At 44.6% G+C, this 22,133-nt stretch overlaps 1 protein-coding gene across 5 annotated transcripts in view; it reads right to left on the minus strand.

Annotated features, from left to right (window-relative positions):
• The window catches only part of PLCB1 (phospholipase C beta 1), a 650,190-nt gene that overhangs the window by 176,103 nt on the left and 451,954 nt on the right, over nt 1-22,133 (minus strand). For all 5 annotated transcript variants that reach the window (XM_037896161.2, XM_043544063.1, XM_043544064.1 and 2 more), the window contains 2 exons: nt 14,626-14,772; nt 1,655-1,812 (listed from right to left, as the gene is read on the minus strand). In XM_037896161.2, the coding sequence (XP_037752089.1) occupies nt 1,655-1,812; nt 14,626-14,772 (305 nt within the window). The remainder of the gene's footprint in view (nt 1-1,654; nt 1,813-14,625; nt 14,773-22,133) is intronic.

Raw genomic sequence — 22,133 nt, forward strand, 5'->3', positions numbered from 1 at the left:
ACTGTGAAAGGAGAAGGTTAGTAATAATAGTGCCAGGGGTAGTATTTTACAATTTCCTGTGACTAAATCTATCAGCATAGAGTTAGAGAGAAAGAGTGAAAAAAGCAGAGAAGCAGTGCAGTGCAAGTGAAATATAGATACTTTGTTGTTGTGTTACTTATTTATGTTGTAAGTGAATGACTATCAAGACAAGTAAACACTTGTGCCTTACAGTGAAAGAGACCCACGCAAAATCTGTAGCTGTTAAAGTGGCCAAGCCTATCACCAGTAACAAAAGGATACTTCAGAGAAGGATGATATTTTCCCAAATATCTTCTGCATATTAGTAAGCCTAGAACTGTATTTTCATAGAAAAGAAGTACCTAAAATTAAAATTATTTCTTTCAGAACTCTAAAATGCTGCCCTTACACAGCATTTTAGCTAATGTACTATTACCGCTATCTAGCATTTGTGCAGATCAAATACATACTGTAGACTGAAAGTGAGATAGCCTTTTAGCCAATTTCAATTACTCCTGTGCACTGACACTGTTAATGTCTCGCTACCTGGATGGGCAGTCCGTTGTCACTTTAGTTCCTGGAATTTACAACTTTGTTATTTCTTTATCTACAGTTACTATCTTGCTGCCTTCTAAGCTCCAGCATTTTTGTTTCCTGCTTTCCCCATTAACCCACTGATTCCCAAGCTGTGGGTACCAGACTGTTCAGGGGAATCATGGGAATAACATCTCAAGTGTCACTGAACGTGCCAGGGTGTTGGCAGCTTTTGAATGCCTGGAGGGGAAGAGGTCCTCTGCCACTAGCTGTGTGCACTCTTGTCTCCTTTCTCCCTCACACAGAATCATAGAATATCTATGGGACCTCAGGAGGTCATCTAGTCCAACCCCCTGCTCAAAGCAGGACCAATCCCCAATTAAATCATCCCAGCCAGGGCTACTGCTACACAGCCGTTCTCCCTGCAGGCTTTCTGCAACCTTAGTGCTAATAGTCAGACCTGCAGGGGGAAAGGAATGAGTAAATCTGCAGGCCATGGAAAGGAAAGAAAACACATGACAGCAAATTTGGCAGGGAGTTAAGAGTCCCTGCCAGATAGAGAAGAGAAGGAGCTTTGCCCCCTTTTCTGTCAAAATCCTCATTCAGGCCTTCTTCTCTTGCTTGGACTCATTTTGTCATGGCTTCAATTCCAGCTCTCCAGACTCCAGCCCATACAGGATCCCCCTGCTCGTGTTCTCACCCGTACAAGAAATGTGGCCATATCCCCTCTATCCTCAGACAATTCCACTGGCTCCCCATTCACCTCAAGATTCAGTTCACACTTGCCCTCCTTGCTTACAAAACCCGCCAGGGACTCCATACATGTCTGTCTGCTCTCTCTATCATCTAGCACTGGTCTCTTTTCTGTCCGAATGTGGCATCTCTCCACTCATGATCTTCTTCTTGCAGCTCTGGACTGCTGGAACATCCTCCCTCTATCTCAGTTTCAATGACTCTCCACCTGTTTTCAACACTCATCTGAAAACATCTCTTTGCCCCTCCATTTCTCTTTCCTTCTACCTTCGCTGTATGAAGGTGTTTAACTCTGCCATGTGTAGGGACACATTTTACATGCAAGGAACTACCCAAGATAAAGTGACACTGTGTTGCCTCATTATACCTTGAAGGATATTTCCGTTGTCATGGTGAATCCATGTGTAATGACGGGCTCTTCTTCTGCTGTTCGTCCCTTCCAGCAGTCCAGCTCCACACAGCGGCAGCCTGACAAGAGCACTTGGCGATACATCTCTACTGAGGAGTTACCAGCCAGCTGTCCAGCTGCAACAACATAACAAGGACACAAAACAAGGGGATTCATTCTGGGCTGCTGGGATAATTATAATGAATCTAATAACAATGAGTGTTAATAACATCATTCACCCTCTGGTGACAGGCAAGCTGTCAAAGAATTTAAGAGCACCAGATCTAAATGAAAATGACTTAACACAAGACAGTGCCATAGTCCAGGTTCTGTCTTTATTTACAATGGTGTAAATCAGGACTACCTCCATTGAAGGCAATAGAGTTACCCTGATGCAAAGCCACCGGGAGACTAGCATCAAGGCCTGTACAGACAGACAGACACGCAAGTCAGTGTGCCTCATTATTATTCTCCTATCTTTTAAACGTTTGCATTTTTCAAATGGCAGATAAACATGCATCTTTGACATCGGTGAGATGTAATAATTGCAAGACTTCATAAACAAGATTTTAAAAAGTTCCTTGCTATCGTTGTTTTCAAAAGTAATTGCTAAGATCCCCAAGTTAGTCTGAATTCCACATTAATAAAGAGCTCTTTTTAAAGTCTCAGTTCTAAAGCACGTGTTATACTTTAAACAAGTCACACAAGATACAAAGGCTACTCCACAAAACTGGGACAGTAGACCTCTTTTTGTCACAACACACAATACAGTGCAGTGCAAGAGAAAATCAACAGCTGTACAGTCACTCATGGATCAACAGTAGCTCCCAAATCAATACGTATCATACTAATCACCACGGTTATTTGGTTAATTAAATTTCCCGAGGTGATGCTGCACTATGTATTAAAAATTTAATTAAATTACCTGTTTGCAATACTGACATATTGTAAAATTAAAAAAACAGCCAACAGCTTTTTCTCAAACCTGGAGACTTAAGGAAAAAAATTCCCCTCTCATTTAAATCAAATGTTTGTGTTTATGAAAGGTTCTGGGCTTCCAGCACTGGAAACCTCAATCTTTACAACGGGTTCAGCTCCAGTAATGGCAGCGCAAATGTCCTGTGATGGAAGACTAAAGATAATGGAAGAATGGTCCAGTGAGCAGGATGTCAGCCTCAGACTGGGAAGACCTGGGTTTAATGCCCTGCTGTGCCACAGACTTCCTGTGTGACCTTGGGCAACTCATTTAATCTCTTCACACGTCATTTTCCCATTTGTAAAATGGGGAGAGCACTTCCTGACCTTGTGGGGTTGTTGTGAAGATAAATACATTAAGAACAGTGAGGTGCTCAGATACTATGATAACAGGGGTCATATAAGTATGTCAAAGAGATATATAATGTACCTGTCGATGAATGCACTCCGCATTCACCACTTCTTTGGTCCTCCTATGGATAAGCTCTCTGTTGGGAGCTCAGCTCCTCTGACTGCTCCACTCAATTTAAATGTTTACTTTCTATTTTCTCTACCCTTTTCTCTTATTTTAAATTCACTTTAAAAACAATAAAAAGCCCTCCTCTTTGAAAATTCTTATTTAGGGCTGGTGCCTGGGATAGAGAACTGCGGATGGAATTTTCAAAGGTGCTCAATGCTGGTCCAACTCTGCTACTGAAGTCTGAGAGTTTTTCTACCATTTGCATGTGTTTAATGCACTTGGTGTTTATATGAACCTGGCTCCCTTCAATTCTTTCTCCCTGCGTCACTGTTATTCCCTCCTCCCCCATTTCACATCTCCTTCCTGTTTTCTTTAAGTGCTTTTCCCCTTTGATTCTGCATCATAACTTTTCAGAAGCAGATGGATGCACAAGCAGATAATCTTGCTTGCAAACATATACCGTGCACGCAGTCACACCGTCTGTGATGCACAATTATCCATTCCCCCTGCAGAATGCCTAATTTGCACAAGCACATGTCTGTTTGCAGCAGCATGCACATATTGTGTCTGCATCTTAAGTGTCTGTTTTTGAAAACTCAGCTCTCAATGTTTGGGTCCGCTGATCTATGTTGACTGAAAAGTTGTATGTATTTACAGCTGTTTTCTTTTACGTTGTCTTTGTTTTCCCTCAAAGCAGTCTGAATGTTGATGAATGCTACTGCATGTCTTAGGAGAATATTGTCCATCATCTACTGGTTTGCATCAAACATTTTGGACTTGTGAAATCCTTGACTTCGGAAATCTCTATCTAAAGCATCACATGCACTGCTTGCCATATGACACTTATCCACTTGCTCTGCTAACATGATTCAACTCTCTTTGGAACGATCACCGCTAAGGGTGAGAGGATGTTCAGTGTCCATGAACATTCAATCCTCAGCAAGACTGCCAACCAGTGTGCAAAACCAGTATCAATTGGTTTAGTGCTTTGGATGACTAATTTTTCTAATACATGAAATAAAAGCAATATTCCAAGTGTTTAACGTATATTATTTATTCAAGGGATGGCCACTTGATTCTGCATCTATTCCAAATAGTCTCTCTCGCAGACGAATTCTAAAATGTACTAATAGAAGCAATAATGGTAATACTTGCAATAGGATAGTTTGAGTATCACGCTACTACAGAACAATATAATACTGAACACTGGAAGTTCCCTTCTTCCATACGTACTAAATCTGCTTTAGCACCATAGTACTCTAATTGCTACTGAATTGCATTGAATAAGGAGGAGCATATTTTTGACAAAACCTGAATTTCCCAGTAAACACAAGACCAGATCCTCAGCTGGTATGAACTGGCATTGCACTATTAAAGTCAATTGAACTATGCCGATTTATACCAGCTGAGGATTCATAGATTCCAAAGCCAGATGGGACCGTTGTGCTCAGCTAGTCTGACCTCCTGTATAGCACAGGCCACAGAGCCCCCCCCAAAATAATTCCTAGAGTGTGTATTTTGGAAAAAGACACCAAGTCAAAAGCAGCCCCTCACTGTGAGCAAGATTCAAAACTGCATGGGGGAACCCCATTGATTTTGAGTCCAATGTGTTAACCACTCATCCATCACAGCTGTTTTGGCTGTCGGGGGGCTAGCCTACTGTCTCCACATCCCTGCACTTACAATTACCCATTCTGCCTGCAAACAACATGATTTGCAGAAGCTTTCACTCAGGTCTAGATTTTCAAAGTTATGCTAGCTCGCTTGTGTGCACATACCCCTTCCACGTGCGTAAAACATGTCATAGAGGTAAGTTTTTCCAGCACATGGCCAGTTGGATGTGCCCTTTAAACTATTGCTTATCACTGTCATAGCTATGCTGAGTACCAGCTCATTTTTCTTTATATTTGCACAGCAGTAAGCTTCATATCTGACGTGGAAAACATCCCGCATCGGATCTGATATGCCAGAGTTGTCTGATTGCCAAAGATGTGACTTCAAATCTGAATTTCAATGATTTACACAAACAAACCACTGAAGTGTCACATGACAGGACAAAAGCCTGCACTTACCTTTAGCCTCTCTAGAGGTGGGATCAGAGCAAGTGAGGTGGGATCAGAGCAAGTCAGGTGTGAGGCCCTGATTCACCCTTCCTGTGCAAGGCAGACTGGTTCGGGGGGAGAGGGGGAGAACGTATTCTGAAGTTCACCTTAGTACTTCTTCAAACAGATGCAGTATGCAGCTGCTTCTAGCACATGCTCCTGATCACACATGTAGCACAGTGCAATCCAGGGGTGAAATCCTGACTTCATTAAAGTCACTGGCAAAAATCCCATTGACTTCAATGGGGTAGGATTTCACTTTAGGTGTCTGACTATACTTGCTGGGTGTTCTGGTGCATGAGTTGGTGTGCTGGTTAGTTTTCCCCAGTTCATTTTTAAGGGACTAGATGCGGAAACATGCCACAGCACATGAATAAAGAGGGACTAGCACAATGTGGCCCTTGGGCTTAAAGTTGGCAGCCTGGATGTATTTGCCCCGGGTACTCCATTCAGCACAACGTACGGTACCAGTGTATGTAAGTGGGGCTTTGTCCTCCTTAAAATAGAAGCTTGAGGACAACTCTTTAATTTTAATGCACTCTAACCCTCAGGCTTCTGAGTATTGCACTAAAGGATATGCCCAAACCTAGGAAATTTCAAAATGGCAACAAGAACAGGCACAGAAAATGTTAATAGTTTAGGATTAGGGTTAATAGCTCATTGTTAAGCAACAGTGAATTATCCCCACAAAAAACAAATTAAAGGAAACAAAGAAGTGATGAATGGCCATTAAAAGTTGTGGATTTTTTTAACCTGCCCTTTAATTTGGGCCTATTTTCTCTCTGTGTATCCTATGTTCCCATCCGACCTAACGGCAGCTTTCTACTGTGCCTGTTCATCTCTGCAGCTAGTTAAGGCAGAAGTCCTCGAAGCTATTAGTACCAGCTGCTTTAAAGACAGCCTGAACTGAGAGTATGTCTACACTGCAATTAAACACCCATGGCTGGCCTGTCTCAGCTGACTCAGGCTTGTAGGGCTCCGGCTGCAGAGCTGGAAAACTGCAATCTAGACATTCGGACTCACGCTAGAGCCTGAGCTCTGGGACCCCTGAACATCTGCACCACAGTTTGACAGCCCTGCAGCCCAAGCCCAAGCTGACACAGGCCAGACACAGGTGTTTAACTGCAGTGTAGACATACTCTAAGAGTTTTGCCTCCATGGCACACTCAGAGCCTGACAAGTGAAGGAGCAGGAGACCTGAGATGAATCCAAATGAGGGCGTTTTATTTTTGGCAGTAAGAACTGTCATGCTAGACCAGAACAGTGGTCCATCTAGACCAGTAACGGGTCACTCAGAGTGGCCAATCTCACCTTCAGGGGAAAATGTAAGACCCCTATACAGTAGCTGTGTGATACTGTATTGGGGCAGGATGGAATTTCTGACTGCAGCTGGTGATCATCTCATGGCCTGAAGGATGAGGATTTACAGTCCTTATAATCCTTACCCTAGCTAGTGTGACTCCAAATGGTGTCAGACCAGCCCTAAAATCTCATTACCATAGTATCTTAGCACCTCACATTAAACGTGTTTTTTGTCTCAAAACACCCCTGTGATGTAGGGCAGTGATCCTCTCCCCATTTTACAGATTGGGGACCTGAGGCACAATGAGGCTAAGTGACTTCCCATGGTCCCACAGGAAGTCTGTGGCAGAGCAGGGATGTGACCCACATCTCCCAGTTCCTAGACGAGTACTCTAACCTCCCTTCCTCACTAAAATGCATTTCTCAAGCGGGAACATCATGAAATAACTTACCCTTCACTCTTTTTTTTAAAGCATCCTCAAAGTGTCTATGAACCATGCCAGTGTGGGCATTGTAAGTTCTGGATGTTGCAACATAAATGCTGTGTGGAGTAGATGGACTGGTACTGTACCTGTGCCTTTTTTTGGTAAGAGGTGAAGTTACACAGCTCCATGTTCCAGCTAATCTTAACTGTTGAGAGCCCAGTCCTTTTTCCCTCTACTGGGTAACTTGGATGGGGTTTTGTGGTCTTCCCATTGGGGGCTTTGGAAATGGGGAAGGCAAAGAAGCATCTCCACAAAACTGCAGAGTGGTCGTGGTTTTGCACTGTGGGCACTACTCCAATGCCCTCTCCCCAAGGTGCCCCCCTCTTTCCATCCCTCCCTCCCTATAAGTCCCTTCTGTCCAGTGGTGACCTGGAGCCGGTTCACACCGGTTCGCTGGAGCTGGTTGTTAAATTTAGAAGACCTTTTAGAACCGGTTGTCCTGTGAGGGATAACTGGTTCTAAAAAGGTTTCTAAATTTAACAACCAGGCAAAAGTGGTGCCTTAGGCGCCGACTCCGTGGGTGCTCCGGGGCTGGAGCACCCACAGGGAAAATTTAGTGGGTCCAGAGCACCCACCGGCAGCTCCCCTCCCTGTCCCCAGCTCACCTCCGCTCCGCCTCCGAGTTACTCTTCGCCCCGCTCTGCTTCTCCGCCCCCCGGCTTCCCGCGAATCAGCTGTTTGCACTTAGATGAGAGGAAAGTGATCAGGAACAGTCAGCATGGATTCACCAAGGGCAAGTCATGCCTGACTAATCTAATTGCCTTCTATGATGAGATAACTGGTTCTGTGGATGAAGGGAAAGCAGTGGACGTGTTGTTCCTTGACTTTAGCAAAGCTTTTGACACGGTCTCCCACAGTATTCTTGTCAGCAAGTTAAAGAAGTATGGGCTGGATGAATGCACTATAAGGTGGGTAGAAAGCTGGCTAGATTGTCAGGCTCAACGGGTAATGATCAATGGCTCCATGTCTAGTTGGCAGCCGGTATCAAGCGGAGTGCCCCAAGGGTCGGTCCTGGGGCCGGTTTTGTTCAATATCTTCATAAATGATCTGGAGGATGGTGTGGATTGCACCCTCAGCAAGTTTGCAGATGACACTAAACTGGGAGGAGTGGTAGATACGCTGGAGGGTAGGCATAGGATACAGAGGGACCTAGACAAATTGGAAGATTGGGCCAAAAGAAATCTGATGAGGTTCAACAAGGACAAGTGCAGAGTCCTGCACTTTGGACAGAAGAATCCAATGAACCGCTACAGACTAGGGACCGAATGGCTAGGCAGCAGTTCTGCAGAAAAGGACCTAGGGGTTACAGTGGACGAGAAGCTGGATAGGAGTCAACAGTGTGCCCTTGTTGCCAAGAAGGCATTTTGGGATGTCTACGTAGGGGCATTGCCAGCAGATCGAGGGACGTGATCGTTCTCCTCTATTCGACATTGGTGAGGCCTTATCTGGAGTACTGTGTCCAGTTTTGGGCCCCACACTATAAGAAGGATGTGGAAAAATTGGAGAGAGTCCAGCGGAGGGCAACAAAAATGAGTAGGGGACTGGAACACATGACTTCTGAGGAGAGGCTGAGGGAACTGGGATTGTTTAGTCTGTGGAAGAGAAGAATGAGGGGGGATTTGACAGCTGCTTTCAACTACCGGAAAGGTGGTTCCAAAGAGAATGGATCTAGACTATTCTCAATGGTAGCGGATGACAGGACAAGGAGTAATGGTCTCAAGTTGCAGTGGGGGAGATTTAGGTTGGATATTAGGAAAAACTTTTTCACTAGGAGGGTGGTGAAACACTGGAATGCGTTACCTAGGGAGGTGGTGGAATCCCCTTCCTTAGAAGTTTTTAAGGTCAAGCTTGACAAAGCCCTGGCTGGGATGATTTAATTGGGGATCGGTCCTGCTTTGAGCAGGGGGTTGGACTAGATGACCTCCTGAGGTCCCTTCCAACCCTGATATTCTATGATTCTAAGTCGGGGGGGGGGGTGGGCTGAGAAGCAAGTGGTGGCTTCACGCTCAGGCCCAAGGAGGCGGAGCAGAGGTGAGCTGGGGCGGCGGGGGGGCGAGGAGGGCCGCCCGCGCCACAGCAGGTAACCCGGGGGGCGCGCAGGGGAAGCGCTCCCCAGCTCGCCTCTGCCTCCCTGGGCCTGAGCGCGAAGCTGCCACCTGCTTCTCAGCCCTCCCAGGCTTCTCATGCGAACAGCTGATTAGCAGGAAGTGGAGGGGGGGGGGTCGGAAAAGCAGAGCAGGGTGGTGCGTTCAGGGGTGGAGGCGAGCTGGGGCCAGGCGCAGGGTGGGGCGGGGAGCTGCCGGTGTGTGCTCTGCACCCACCAAATTTTCCCCGTGGGTGCTCCAGCCCCGGAGCACCCACAGAGTTGGCACCTAAGGAGCCACTTTTGATGTGATCAGTAGGGGGAGCAGCAGCTCCCCCTGCTCCCCCCTAGCTACACTACCCCACCCCTAGGAGCCAGAGGGACCTGTGGGATGCTTCCTGGGAGCTGCCCCAGGTAAGCACCGCCAGGACTCCCCACCTCGCCCCCCAGCAGGTCCCTCTGGCTCTTAGGGGGGCTATGACCCCATCGTGGGGTGAGGAGGGAACAGGTTGTTAAGATTTTGGCAGCTCATCACTGCTTCTGTCCTGCCCAAAGGTGCCCATACCCCAACTTTCCCTGTTGCCATGGAAAGCAACACTCTTTATGTGTCTCTGAATGGAGGGAGAACGAGAAGCTGCTCCTGAGAGGGTACCTGGGGCTCCTCCCCACCCTGCTCAGCTCCCACCTGCTGGCCAGCTTTCTGCCTCTCCCAAGCTCTTCTACCCTCCAAGCCAACAGAGCAGGGGTGGGAAAAACCCAGACAGAGATGGCCAGGGGAAACCTACAGTAGAGTGGCCCCTGCTACCCTATTGCCTGGTCCCAGCAGCTCAACAAGTGTTCAGTGACAGCAGGGAAGATGGTGAGTGGAGAGGAAAGTTAGCTTAGTGCTGCTACATAACACAGCAACCTCAGACTGGTCACTGTCCCATCTTGTCCTCCCCCTCCTCAACAGCACATTGTTGTCTCTTGAAACTGTGAAGCTGGAGCATCATGGTGTTGGGTTTTTGTTGTTTTTTTGCCCACCTTAATTTCCTTCCCACCCCTGAAACTTCAGGTGTTGTGAGGTAGGTGTTGGTAACCCACAAGCTGGGAAGGTCTATTCTGCTTGGAAAAGCTGGCAAGATCCTGTGCAAGAAGGGAGGTGGGTGCACGGGTTGGGTGGAAAGGTTTTAGGGAAGTGCTGAAGGTTGCAAATAAGCGATGCAAGTTGTGGGCTCAGGACTTGAAGCACAAAAGCAGGTGGGTGCTGTAGGCAAGGAATATTGTTGCAATAAAGAAGGAGATAATGAACTTGTATCCAAGGAATACTGCTCGGCATTCTTCATGGGAGATGCTCCGTGGCCTAGGAGCACAGGTAGAGGAAATGGACATTGGAGGTGAAGCAGGGTTGGGAGTTAGTTGGGTAGATTTTGCAGTCTATGCACACACACTCAACCCAAAACTGATGAGCTCTGCATCCTGCATTTGTTTTTCCTCTTAACAGGCAAAAAGGCGGATGGCAAAATATAATTTTAAAGGTTAAATAAGTGTGCAAAAATGATTGTGATAGATAATGATCATTACTGCTTGGCTTCCAGTGCTGCAAGGAATGCTGCTGCAGTGTCACTCCCCACTGTGACAATAGCAATAACTTCAGGCAACTCTGAGAAGAAATCAGTCACAAAACAGGACTGCTGATTAATGTCTGAAGGATATTTCTTTAAAAAATCAGTGGTGAGAGAAATATTTTTTGCCCCGAAGAGGAGATTTCTTTAAACCAGGTTCGAATTAATAGAAATTACTTCTTTCCTGATGGATTTTACCTTTGTTCTTAACTGTTGCATTTCTTTCAGGAGGAGGGGGAAGCAATAAAGCTTCTAAATAAATAATCAGGACTTGATGTACTGCCAAGTGTTTCTACTAAAGGCTAGAAAAATGGTCACGACAATTAAAAATAAAGTCAGACTGTACATATGTTTCTCTTCATGTTGTAACAGTGTTTCTTTGGGGATGCCTTTTTCTTAGCTTAAAAACTAACAAAAGGATTGATAATTAGTAGGGCAATAACTGTAACCATAATAAAGATGGATTGCGAGACTGAATGGTTTCCCTACTTCCTTAATAATGATTACATGATTGGTTGCTACTGCCATTTGCACTGCTCAAATGAGTACACAGATGTTGCTGAAGCTTTTGTTCCCAACTTTCCAAGCCTTTAACCCCTTCAACAGTCAACAAATAAGATAACAATCCAGTAGCATTTGTTGACATGTTAAACTGAATGAAGTGTCTGCGGAAAAAATGCAAACAGCAACACGGCTGTATCTGGGCTAGCTTGAAAATAAATCTGTGGCTCTCAGCTTTTGTAATGAATCTATAAAATCTAATTATTAAGTCCCGTTCCAGGCCAGCTGTCTCAGATTTATGGAGCACACGAACCCACAAAGAAACGGGGCACACATTTTGTATCTCAAAAGTTAAAACACTCTCAGCATGATTTTGTATTTTTTCTGGTTTAAATTATGACAGCTTTTTTTCACTTGTTCTGTAACAGCATTTTAATTCTACCAATCCACAAATGATATGTTAAATAGGACTGAGAGCTACATTTGAGTCAACAGTGTAACACTGTTGCAAAAAAGCAAATGTCATTCTGGGATATATTAGCAGCAGGAGTGTTGTAAGCAGGACATGAGAAGGAATACTTCCGCTTTACTCCACACTGATTAGGCCTCAGCTGGAGTATTGTGTCTAGTTTTGGGTGCCACCGGATATGGATGAATTGGAGAGAGTCCAGAGCAGAGCAACAAAAATGATTAAAGATCTAGAAAACATGACCTATGAGGGAAGATTGAAAAACACTGGGTTTGTTTCGTCTGGAGAAGAGAAGACTGAGGGGGGACACGATAACAGTTTTCGAGTACATAAAAGGTTGTTACAAGGAGGAGGGAGAAAAATTGTTCTCTTCAACCTCTGAGGATAGGCCAAGAAGCAATGGGCTTAAATTGCAGTAAGGGCGGTTAAGGTTGGACATTAGGGAAAACTTCCTAACTGTCAGGATAGTTAAGCACTGGAATAAATTGCCTAGGGCAGTGGTTCCCAAACTTGTTCCACCGCTTGTGCAGGGGAAGCCCCTGGCGGGCCAGGCCGGTTTGTTTACCTGCCGCGCCCACAGGTTCGGCTGATCGCGGCTCCCAGTGGCTGCGGTTCGCTGCTGCAGGCCAATGGGAGCTGCTGGAAGCGGCAGCCAGTACGTCCCTTGGCGCGGCCTGCCAGGGGCTTTCCCTGCAGAAGCGGTGGAACAAGTTTGGGAACCACTGGCCTAGGGAGGTTGTATAATCTCCACCACTGGAGATTTGTAAGAGCAAGTTAGACAAACACTTGTCAGGGATGGTCTATAATACTTAGTTCTGCTTTGAGCACAGGAGACTGGACTCGAAGACCTCTTGAGGTCCCTTCCAGTCCTACAATTCTATTGTTTCCAAGAGTAGCTTCTGAAACTATCCCAAAATGTACATCAAGTAACGTGCTGGTGCAGTTTGGTAGGAATTCTTTTCAAATTTGGTCTGACTTAAACTCATAAAAGGCAAGGCAAGTTTGAAACACAATTGGTAACTCACTCCTTCCTGCTGCAATATTAAGGTTTATGCAATGTAAGATTATTTACAGTCCTGAGACATTTACGATATCTAAGACAAATAGTTTGGATTTCTGCCAAAGTTTCATCCTTGATTCTGTACTTCCTGGCTTCTGTTAGTTGTTAGCTAGTTGTCGGTTCTGTTGGTTGCTTTTAAGTTAGACCTTTAGGGCTTCATCATGTTCTGAGCTGCACCTATGTAAATCTAGAGTTACTCCACTGAAATCAAGGGCAGGACTGCGAATTTTCACTGCCATAAATGGGAGCAGAATTTGGCCCTGTACTGCCTCCCCACTCCATGAGCCTATCCACTAATGTGAGAGACTTGCCACATCTCTACAGCTCCTTGGACAGCAGCCTTACTATTTAAGTGACAGTTTCCATGGATCAGGAATTCTTTGTAACACTGCAGCATTCTAACTAAATGGATTCTTCTGTATATCAGTAGGGCCCAGTCCACATTACAGACAATAGGCCTGCAAAATATCACCATAAAAATAAAGCTGCTTTTGTATTGAGAATGCTTGAATTCTTCTAAAGATCATACATTTCTGTATATTAGAATCATAACTTTTAAGCAGCCAAGCTGATATTTTTTTAATCTAATTTGCAGAAACAAAGCTGCTCCTGAGCAGAGCATGACAAGTTTTAGGATACAACACAATTTACAGCCAAGGTATAAAACTCTGGACTACGGGTGTCTAATGGAAATACTGACAGTTCATTAATTATACAACAGCGGCAGAAAGTTCTATAACATATATAACAGATGCAAATTAACAACCACTTGCCCTGTTTAGATTGGGCTTCTACATGGAATTGTTGTGTTTGGATCAGTGCTCCCTGGCATTTTGCAGAACTAAGGCATGTCTCTAAATCAGTAACATTAAAAAGACCATAAATCAATTATACGAGCCAGATTTTTACTATGTACTGTTATCACTTCTTCCTTGTTTAATATAACACAAGATGATGCTAACATAAAATCAAATGTAACAAACAAAATTCCCTTAGGCAAGTGTGCTTAAAAATGCTTAATTTTTATATAATATAGAAAAAAAAACATTTTAAAATTGTGAATTCACAATTCTTTCCCCAGAGATAAACCCTATGGCCAAGATTATAAAAAAGGAGAGTCAAAAGTTAGGCTCCTAAATCTTTATGTAGCATTATCAGGGTAATGATCTGCTCTTGCAGTCTTGAGTGTTTTAAAGCCCCATTGACTTTAGAGCATAAATAATACAGATCAGGTCCTTAATTTAATTATGTCATGGGAGCTTCTGGGAGCTCAGCATTTCTGAGAATTGGCTTGCACCATCAAAGAGCCTAGATGCTGAAGGCAGTTAGCAGCCCAGATCACCCCTCCTTAAGAAGAAAGGGGCAGAAAGGCAGGAGACTCATGAGCCATTCTGGACCTCTCTGATCTCTCAAACCAAAACAAATCTATTGGGAAGATTGATCTCACAAAAGCTTCAGGTTCAATTAGTTTCAATTAGAGGGGGAAAAATGAAGTAGATGCAGGGAGGTTCTTACTATGAGGATTTTACCATATTGGTTCACCTCTCACGAATCGTAATGAAATATTGTCTTGGACACTAGACAATGAACCATTTCTTTTCCAACTTAAACATCTGCTCCGGAGCCTGTTTATGTTCATGGGGATCTTTCAACTTCACTAGGCTTTTTGGATCAGGCACTGACTGAACTATATAACTTCCAATGGATATTCAATATTAATAAGAATAAGGAGGTAACATCTCTGTGAAGCAGGATAAGAATCACTGTCTGTGTTGTCCTTACTTTTCAGAAACAATCAGAGTGTGGGATCATTTACACCCGAGTGGTTAGTGCATCCATCCAGTATGACTGCAAATACGCTGTCTATTAATGTTGCAAAGTAAGAAATCAGATCCTTCCCGTACTATACCTGTGAGGTAGGTGTTGTGTGAGGAATTGATCAAATAGTGAGACAATGGCTGAGACATATCTTCATTCAAATCCAGTTTCTCAGGTGGAACAACGCCATTCTCTTCTCCACCCAGGTATCGCATAAATCCATCCACCGATATCTGTCCTGGGAAAGCACAGATTCGGGGGAATCACACGTTAATTCTAAGCACAGTATCCTCGGCACATACATATTTTCCCATTCAATGCATATCTAGAATGAGGCATATGAGAAAGGCCACGTTATAATCACATTAGACTAGTTATGAATATGGCCTACATTTATACCATTTACAGAAGTGTTTTTATTATTATTACCCTTAAACTCTCAGAATTGTGTGTAGGGATCTAAACACATGACATCAATTGTACAGTCTCGTACAGAGAGACTGTCCTGCCACACTGTTGATCTCATTCCATTCACTGCAATGAGAGCCAAGCATCAAAATTCCCCATATATGGCCCATACATAAAATGTCATAAATAGTACTACCTTGCCATTTATTTTGGTTTGTTCATTAACTTTCTAATTATTCTCATTCCCTCCAGTTCCTCTAGAGCCAAAGCCTGAGGTCCTAACTCAGTTTGCATTCAATTCTTTGCATTGACTGGGAATTTTCCTGAATAAGGACAGAGTAAAAAACCCCACTGCTGGGGGAATAAATATGCCAGGAATCTGTAGGGCAGAAGGTTATGGACACAAACCAATCAAAAGGATCTGGTAAATTCTCTATTGTCAACATGATTCCAGTATGTACATCTGAACTTAGACTAACTAACCCCCTCAGCAAGTGTGAGTTAGTGTTTTGTTCTGTAATTATTTCACCAATTTTTATTTCCCAGGGTGTCAGGACTAATGCAATTTGAACACCCCTTTGAAACTACAGGACCAAGATCAGCCTGGGCACAAGTGGGATCTACACCACTGACGGCAGTGAAGCTGTGCCTAATTCCACAGAGGCTGAATTTGAGCTGTAAACCACTAGGCTTTGACTTACTCTGGATCTGACACATGCTACTCCACTGGGCCAAGCCATAACATTTCCTCTCAACGTCCCCCCCCCCTGTTTTTTTCTGATTTTATTTGTCTAGTTTTCCTCTCCTGATCTGTTTGAGGAATTGTAGTAACCCAGCAGCTTCAGGCTGTTCCCTCAGCGCACTACATCAGAGGTGGGGAAACCTCTGATGTAGCTCGCTCCCGGCCCCTCCCCTGCTGTTCCCCCTCCCCTGCAGCCTCAGCTCACTGCACCGCCGGCTCAATGCTCTGGGCGGCGTGGCTGCGAGCTCCTGCTGGGCAGCGCAGCTGCAGGGCCGCGGCCTGACCCGGTGCTCTGTGCTGCGTGGTGCATGGCTGCCTCCAGCCAGGTGGCACGGCTGCCTCTCCTGGTGCTCTGGACGGCGCGGCTGTAGCGCTGCCAGCCACCGGTGCTCCAGGCAACGCGGGAAGAGGGCAGGGAGCGGGTGGGGGGGTTGGATAGAGGGCAGGGGAGTTCAGGGTGGTGGTCAGGGGGTGGGGGTGTGCATAGGGGTTGGGGCGGTCAGAGGGCGGGGAACAGGGGGGTTGAATGGGGGCAGGGGTTCGGGGGGGCAGTCAGGAAGGAGGGGGGGGTTGGATGGGGTGGCAGGGGGCAGTCGGGGCAGGGGTTCTGGGGGCAGTCAGGGAGAAGGGGTGATTGGATGGGGCAGGGGTTCCAGGGGCGGCCATCAGGGGACAAGGAATTGGGGGGTTGGATGGGGCAGGAGTCCCGGGGGAGCCGTCAGGTAGCAAGAAGCACGGGGGGTTGGCTAGGGGGTGGGGGCCAGGCCACGCCTGGCTGTTTGGGGAGGCACAGCCTCCCCTAACTGGCCCTCCATACACTTTCGGAAACCCGATGTGGACCTCAGGCCAAAAAGTTTGCCCGCCCCTGCACTACATACTTGTTCCTTGTAGATAAACATAAATAAATACTGACTTCTCTACCTCTGAAGAACCTAGGATACAGCTAGATAAGGATGATGTCTCCTAACAAGGCCAGGTTCCAAGCTGGAAGAAGATGTGTTTTAATTGGCCTCTCCAAAGTAAGCTGTACAATATCTCTAACTGCAGGAGCTAGCGGACTCGGTACTGGGCTAGGACGTGGAAGATCTGGGATCAGGTTCCTAACTCTGAGACTGTCTAACTCTGTGATCATAGCAAAAATCACAAGTTCTATGCCTCGAGCAACCTGACCTGTGAAAATGGCACCTGGCCTTTGTAAAGGCCTCTGAGATTATCAGGTGAAAATGTGCTCACTCTCTCTCCCTGCATAAAGTAGCTATTTTAAGTCTGGGCATGGACTTCAGGATTTGGCTGTGATCAGAGAGGAGGATGTGGCCAGTGAACCAAAGCGTGTTAAGTGTGTAACAGATTTAAATTCTGATGTCTTGTTCTCATAACCACCAATGATCATCACACCAAATGAATCTATTTCTGTGACAAGGAGCATAGTCAGAATACAAAATAGCGCAATCATCATTCTTTCTCATGACAACGACCAGAAGAAGGGTGAAAGGGAAAACAGCAAGCCCATCCACAGCTTGAACATAGCAATCTGACTACAGCCTCCTTGGATGCTCTGACACAGAGTAATCAATCATCTACAGACTGAGGCCTAGATGCTTTCCCTTTCACAGCTGGAGCAAAAAGAGTCAGGAAACCTTCCTCGGGTTTCAAGCCCAGTGATTCATCGGACGATCAGAGGGCTGGACAATCTGCTCGGCACAAAGACCTGACCCGTTCAGGTGCCATGGAGCTGTGTTGTTACTGGCTGCACGTTGCTACCCAGCGAGTACAGACCTGATCCCAAACCCATCAAAGTCAACGGACAGACTCCCAGTGACTTGGATCAGGCTCTTCGTGACATAAATGCAGAGTTAATGCTATTCTGTGACTGTTTCCTGCAGAATTAACCCCCCTCTCCACCCCCACGCCCGGGACAGGGTGGGGCTTTCCTGGGCCCCGCTTGGGTGTTTTCAGAGTTTCTTCTCTTCCCTTCCAAAGTTTTTTTTTTCCTTTGGGAACCTTACTTCAGTCTTCCTGGATTTCCAGGTACAGGGACCTTCCTCTTAAGGACATTCAGTCCGAGTTTTCCTTTAAGAGAATCCATTGAGGTCTGGTTTGTTTATGGCAGGTAGGTATGGCTAAACCTCGGGCCAGGGTTTATCTTCAACTGCTCCCTGGAGTGATCAGCTTGTATCTGGTCTGGTGAGTCCTTGTGGGTGGCGGAAGTTTACATGCTGTCTTCCTCCCAGCAACCCTGTTGTAAGGGACAACAGCTTTTCTCCTGGCTGCTGCCTTTCCTGTGACAAGTTCTCCCTTTTAAACTTGCTTCCTCCAAGTGGAGCAGGCGCCGCTCCAGAGGAGCTTGTTAGCCATCTTGATTGGGATGGAGGCATGCCCCATCATACCCCCACCACAGCTCCCTACCCCATCCTCACCTCAAATATCTGTGGAGCCTTAAACAGGTGGTGCTAATGTGGAGAGGCCTCATAACCTTGCTAGCTATACACCTACATAGCTTAGCAGCTAGCTCATTGTGACAGTGGGCTACTTCTTCTTCATCACAATGAGGCAGACTGCATGTCAGACACTGACACAATATGCAAGCAGAATTACTGCAGATTTTGCAGTGGTGTGAGTTTGATGGTGGAATGGAGACAGCAGATGTCAAAGATGCTTTTACTCCTGGGTTCTAATTTAGTAGCTCGTTTGTGACCATGTAAATGATCTTGCCAAGGCCAACCAATGAGCGACAATTCTCCATAGATGGTAGTCTGCAATAAAATTACTTGAACGTATTGGTACGGTGAGTTCTGAGTTTTCTCAATCATGCCACAAGGGGAAAAAAAGCATGACCAGCTTCTTCAGTAGCGACTATCATATTTCATCTGAGTATTAGGAAAAGGGAAACTGGCCAAGCGAACAAGCACAGCAAGACAGGTCCACAGTGAAACTGCTGTTCTTTGTGCTCTTCTACAAACAGGAGGACACAGTCCTGGGTCTGAAAAGGAGCAGCACAAGAAACTGAAGTATCGGGCTTGATCACAGAGACCTTACTTGGGCAATTCCCACGAGGCCTATGTTGTGTCTTTATCTACTTCACTAACCTAAGCTTTTTTTTTTTCTTTTTTTCCTCTAACTCAGGTCTTTAGAAATGTTCCAATTTAATTTCTTTAAAATAATCAATATAATCTCTCTCCACATCCCTGATATAAAGTGCAGTGCACTGCTGTGAAAAGAGAATTAAATTGGCTTGTTTCCTTCTCACTCACCATTACCATTAATAAGAGTTCAAGGGGTCAAATCATTCCTTGTGTGGCCCTAAAGCTTTCAAATGATGCCCTCAGCGATACCTCTGCAATTCCCTTGCCTTCTATGCGTTGGAACGAGTGTAACTAACCACTACATAGGATCTGATCCAAAGCACACTGAAGTCAGTTAAAAGACTCCCATTAATTCCTATGGGTTTTGGATCAAGTATACAGTAAATAATTTAATTGATAATGCAAAAGAAGGAATAGAATCCAAAACACACTTTCTTAGCTGTGTTGGCACTGGAGTAGACTGTACTCTGGTTTTAATCACACCAGCTATGTTCATAAATCTCTTGCAGTTATCAGCTGAGATCTTTTCCTTTACTGGGGTAGCGTACTGTTCAGTAGGTCACCAGTACACAGAATGCCTTTCTTTCCCACCGAGATGGCTCCTCTCTAATACATGTAGTTCTTCAGAACTTATTCACAAAATTATATTTCATGGGGTAATGCAGAAGGACTCTCCGCCATGAAATGCTCACCCAGATGATGTCCACCAAAAAAAAAAATACTTCCTCCCTTCTGTGCAGACTTTAAACATCCTATACATTAATTAGACCTTTCCCATCATTCAGCAAGTACTTGTTCTGTTTAAAGATACAAGTTTCTTAAGGGAAAAATACCACATGTATACTCTTTGCGAAGATACCCTTGATGTCCTTTGTAACAGAACATTGTACTTCCATCATATCAAGGTTTACAGTTCTCATACAGGAGAATATTAAGGATGTTCTAACGGATCACCAATTTTCAACTTAAGCCAAGTCTGTTTCTGATTAATGGTCAATTACAATTTGTCTTAATACTTCTTTTTAAGAAAGGAAATCCATACTGTTATTTTTGTTGTCAAAATAGTGTAAAAACCAGCCTGGTACATAATTTTTTCTTCTATACACAGAGAAAACTGATGGATTATTGATATTAGTTATGTATTTGACACGACAACTGGTGACTGATGAGCTTTTGACCTCACTCACTAGTACTTGTTTTAAAATTAAAAACACACCAAGCATATTTCATATTATGTGACAGCTGGATTTACTGGCAGAGCTTGTCATAAATATCCTGCTCCTGCGCAGAATGGACTATACTTTTGTGTCTGATGACCACGGAGCCTAGAAATCTGTTTACCATGGAAAAAAGTGGAATTTGCATTTTTACAGAGAATCTTTAGTTTTTACATTTTGTGAAAAAAAACATACACTAGAACCCCATTTATCCATCTCTCCATATTAACTGACCCACCAGCTGCATGGGGCTGACCACCTGAACCACCAGCCACCCAGGGCTGAAGCCGAACCACCAGCCGCTGGCAGCCCTGGGTGGTTCAGTTAAGATGCAGAGCTGGATAATGGTGGCTTGGATACACTGGGTTCTACTGTGTATCAGTAAGACACTGTGTTCAACTGATACCTATCTATATCGGGGCTAGTGAAACTAAAGTGCAGCATTTAATTTTAATCACGAAAAAAACAAGATTACATTTGTTGGAGAATTTTGGGTTTTTTATCACAGAAAACTAGGATTCCCTGCTGATGACTATCGTTTTTCTCCCATGGACCCACTATACTGAGAGATACAGAGAGAGGAGGAGTGTTTCAGTTGCATGATATTTGGGTCCCAAAACATGAACACACACACACACAAAAGGCTTTGGTGGGGTTTGGTGAAAGTGGCCTCCTAGGAGTGTGAATACAGAATGTGGCCCCATATTTTACCACATAAAGGAACGGGAGAAGTAAAATACTGGAAAAGGATTGAGAAAAACATGTAAGGGCCTAAAGGATACCTGGAATAATATGTAGTCCTGCTATTCTATGTATTATTTGTAAATGAGATAAAATTTTCAAAAGCACTCAAGTGGCTTAGGGGCCTACCCCACATTTTCAAAGGAGACAGATGCAGATTCTCAAAAATATTCAGGTGCCTAAGTCACTTTTGAAAATGGGAATTAAGGTTTTTTAATTGTTTAATTGTTTCAGCCCTCACCATAATATCTGGGCATTTTATAAACTTCATCGGTTATCTGAGAAGAGGAACACTCCCCTCCCCTCTTCCTTTTAAGCCACTTTCTCACAGTGATCGGCAACACAGAAAAGTTGCACGAGACAAAATTGATCCCTTTTTTGATCATATTAACAAGCTAATGGAGGAAGGGATACACTAGAACGCATATATCTGGCTATTATTGATGAAGGAATCTTACTGGAAAAGTTAATCCAGCAGAGAACGAGAAATGAAAATGAACTGAAGGCTAACTAGATGGTCATGATGGTTCCTCCTGGCTCTGAAGCTATGAATTGGATTGTATGGGGGTCCCATTGCTAGGGCTGGTTTCATTTCACATCTCTGTTAATAATCTGAAAGAAGGGTCAGCCACATGACAAATAAATTGACATGGGAGTCTTTGTGAATAGGATGGGAGGGAGATACTTGGAAATCAGCAATACTGGAAAAATGGAGAGGTTACAAAGGGCAGCAATACTGGATGAGTTAGCAATGAGAAATGGTCGTAAAAGAAGCCAATGTGATTCAGGGCTGCAGAGGATACCAATATCAAATCACAGACCAAGGAAGTGACAATACATGGCTTCAGTCATACCACCACTAATGCACATACATAACCTTAATAATGAGAGGAGTCCCATTAGACGCATGAGTTTACAGGTAAGCATGTGCTAGAAGTGTTGGAAGGATCAGGGTCTATATGTAAGTGCTAAGTCTGTACTCCTCACTATCGCAAAGGTGTCTGTCAACTGGAGATAATTTAGAGAACAGCAACAGAAATTATTTATAATACTTTCATAGTCTTGTAGAACTGGAAGGGACCTCGAGAGGTCATCTAGTCTAATCCCCTGTACTCAAGGCAGGACCAAGTATTATCTAGACCATCCCTGACAGGTATTTCTCCAACCTGCTCTTAAAAATCCCTAATGATGGAGATTCCACCACCTCCCTAGGCAATTTATTCCAGTGCTTAACCACTCTGACAGTTAGGAAGTTTTTCCTAACGTCCAACCTAAACCGCCCTTGCTGCAATTTAAGCCCATTGCTTCTTGTCATGTCCTCAGAGGTTAAGAAGAACAATATTTCTCCCTCCTCCTTTTTTATGTACTTGAAAACTGTTCTCATGTCCCCTCTCAGTCTTCTCTTCTT

The sequence above is a fragment of the Chelonia mydas genome, chromosome 3 (assembly GCF_015237465.2).
Source record: "Chelonia mydas isolate rCheMyd1 chromosome 3, rCheMyd1.pri.v2, whole genome shotgun sequence".
Lineage (NCBI taxonomy): Eukaryota > Metazoa > Chordata > Testudines > Cheloniidae > Chelonia > Chelonia mydas.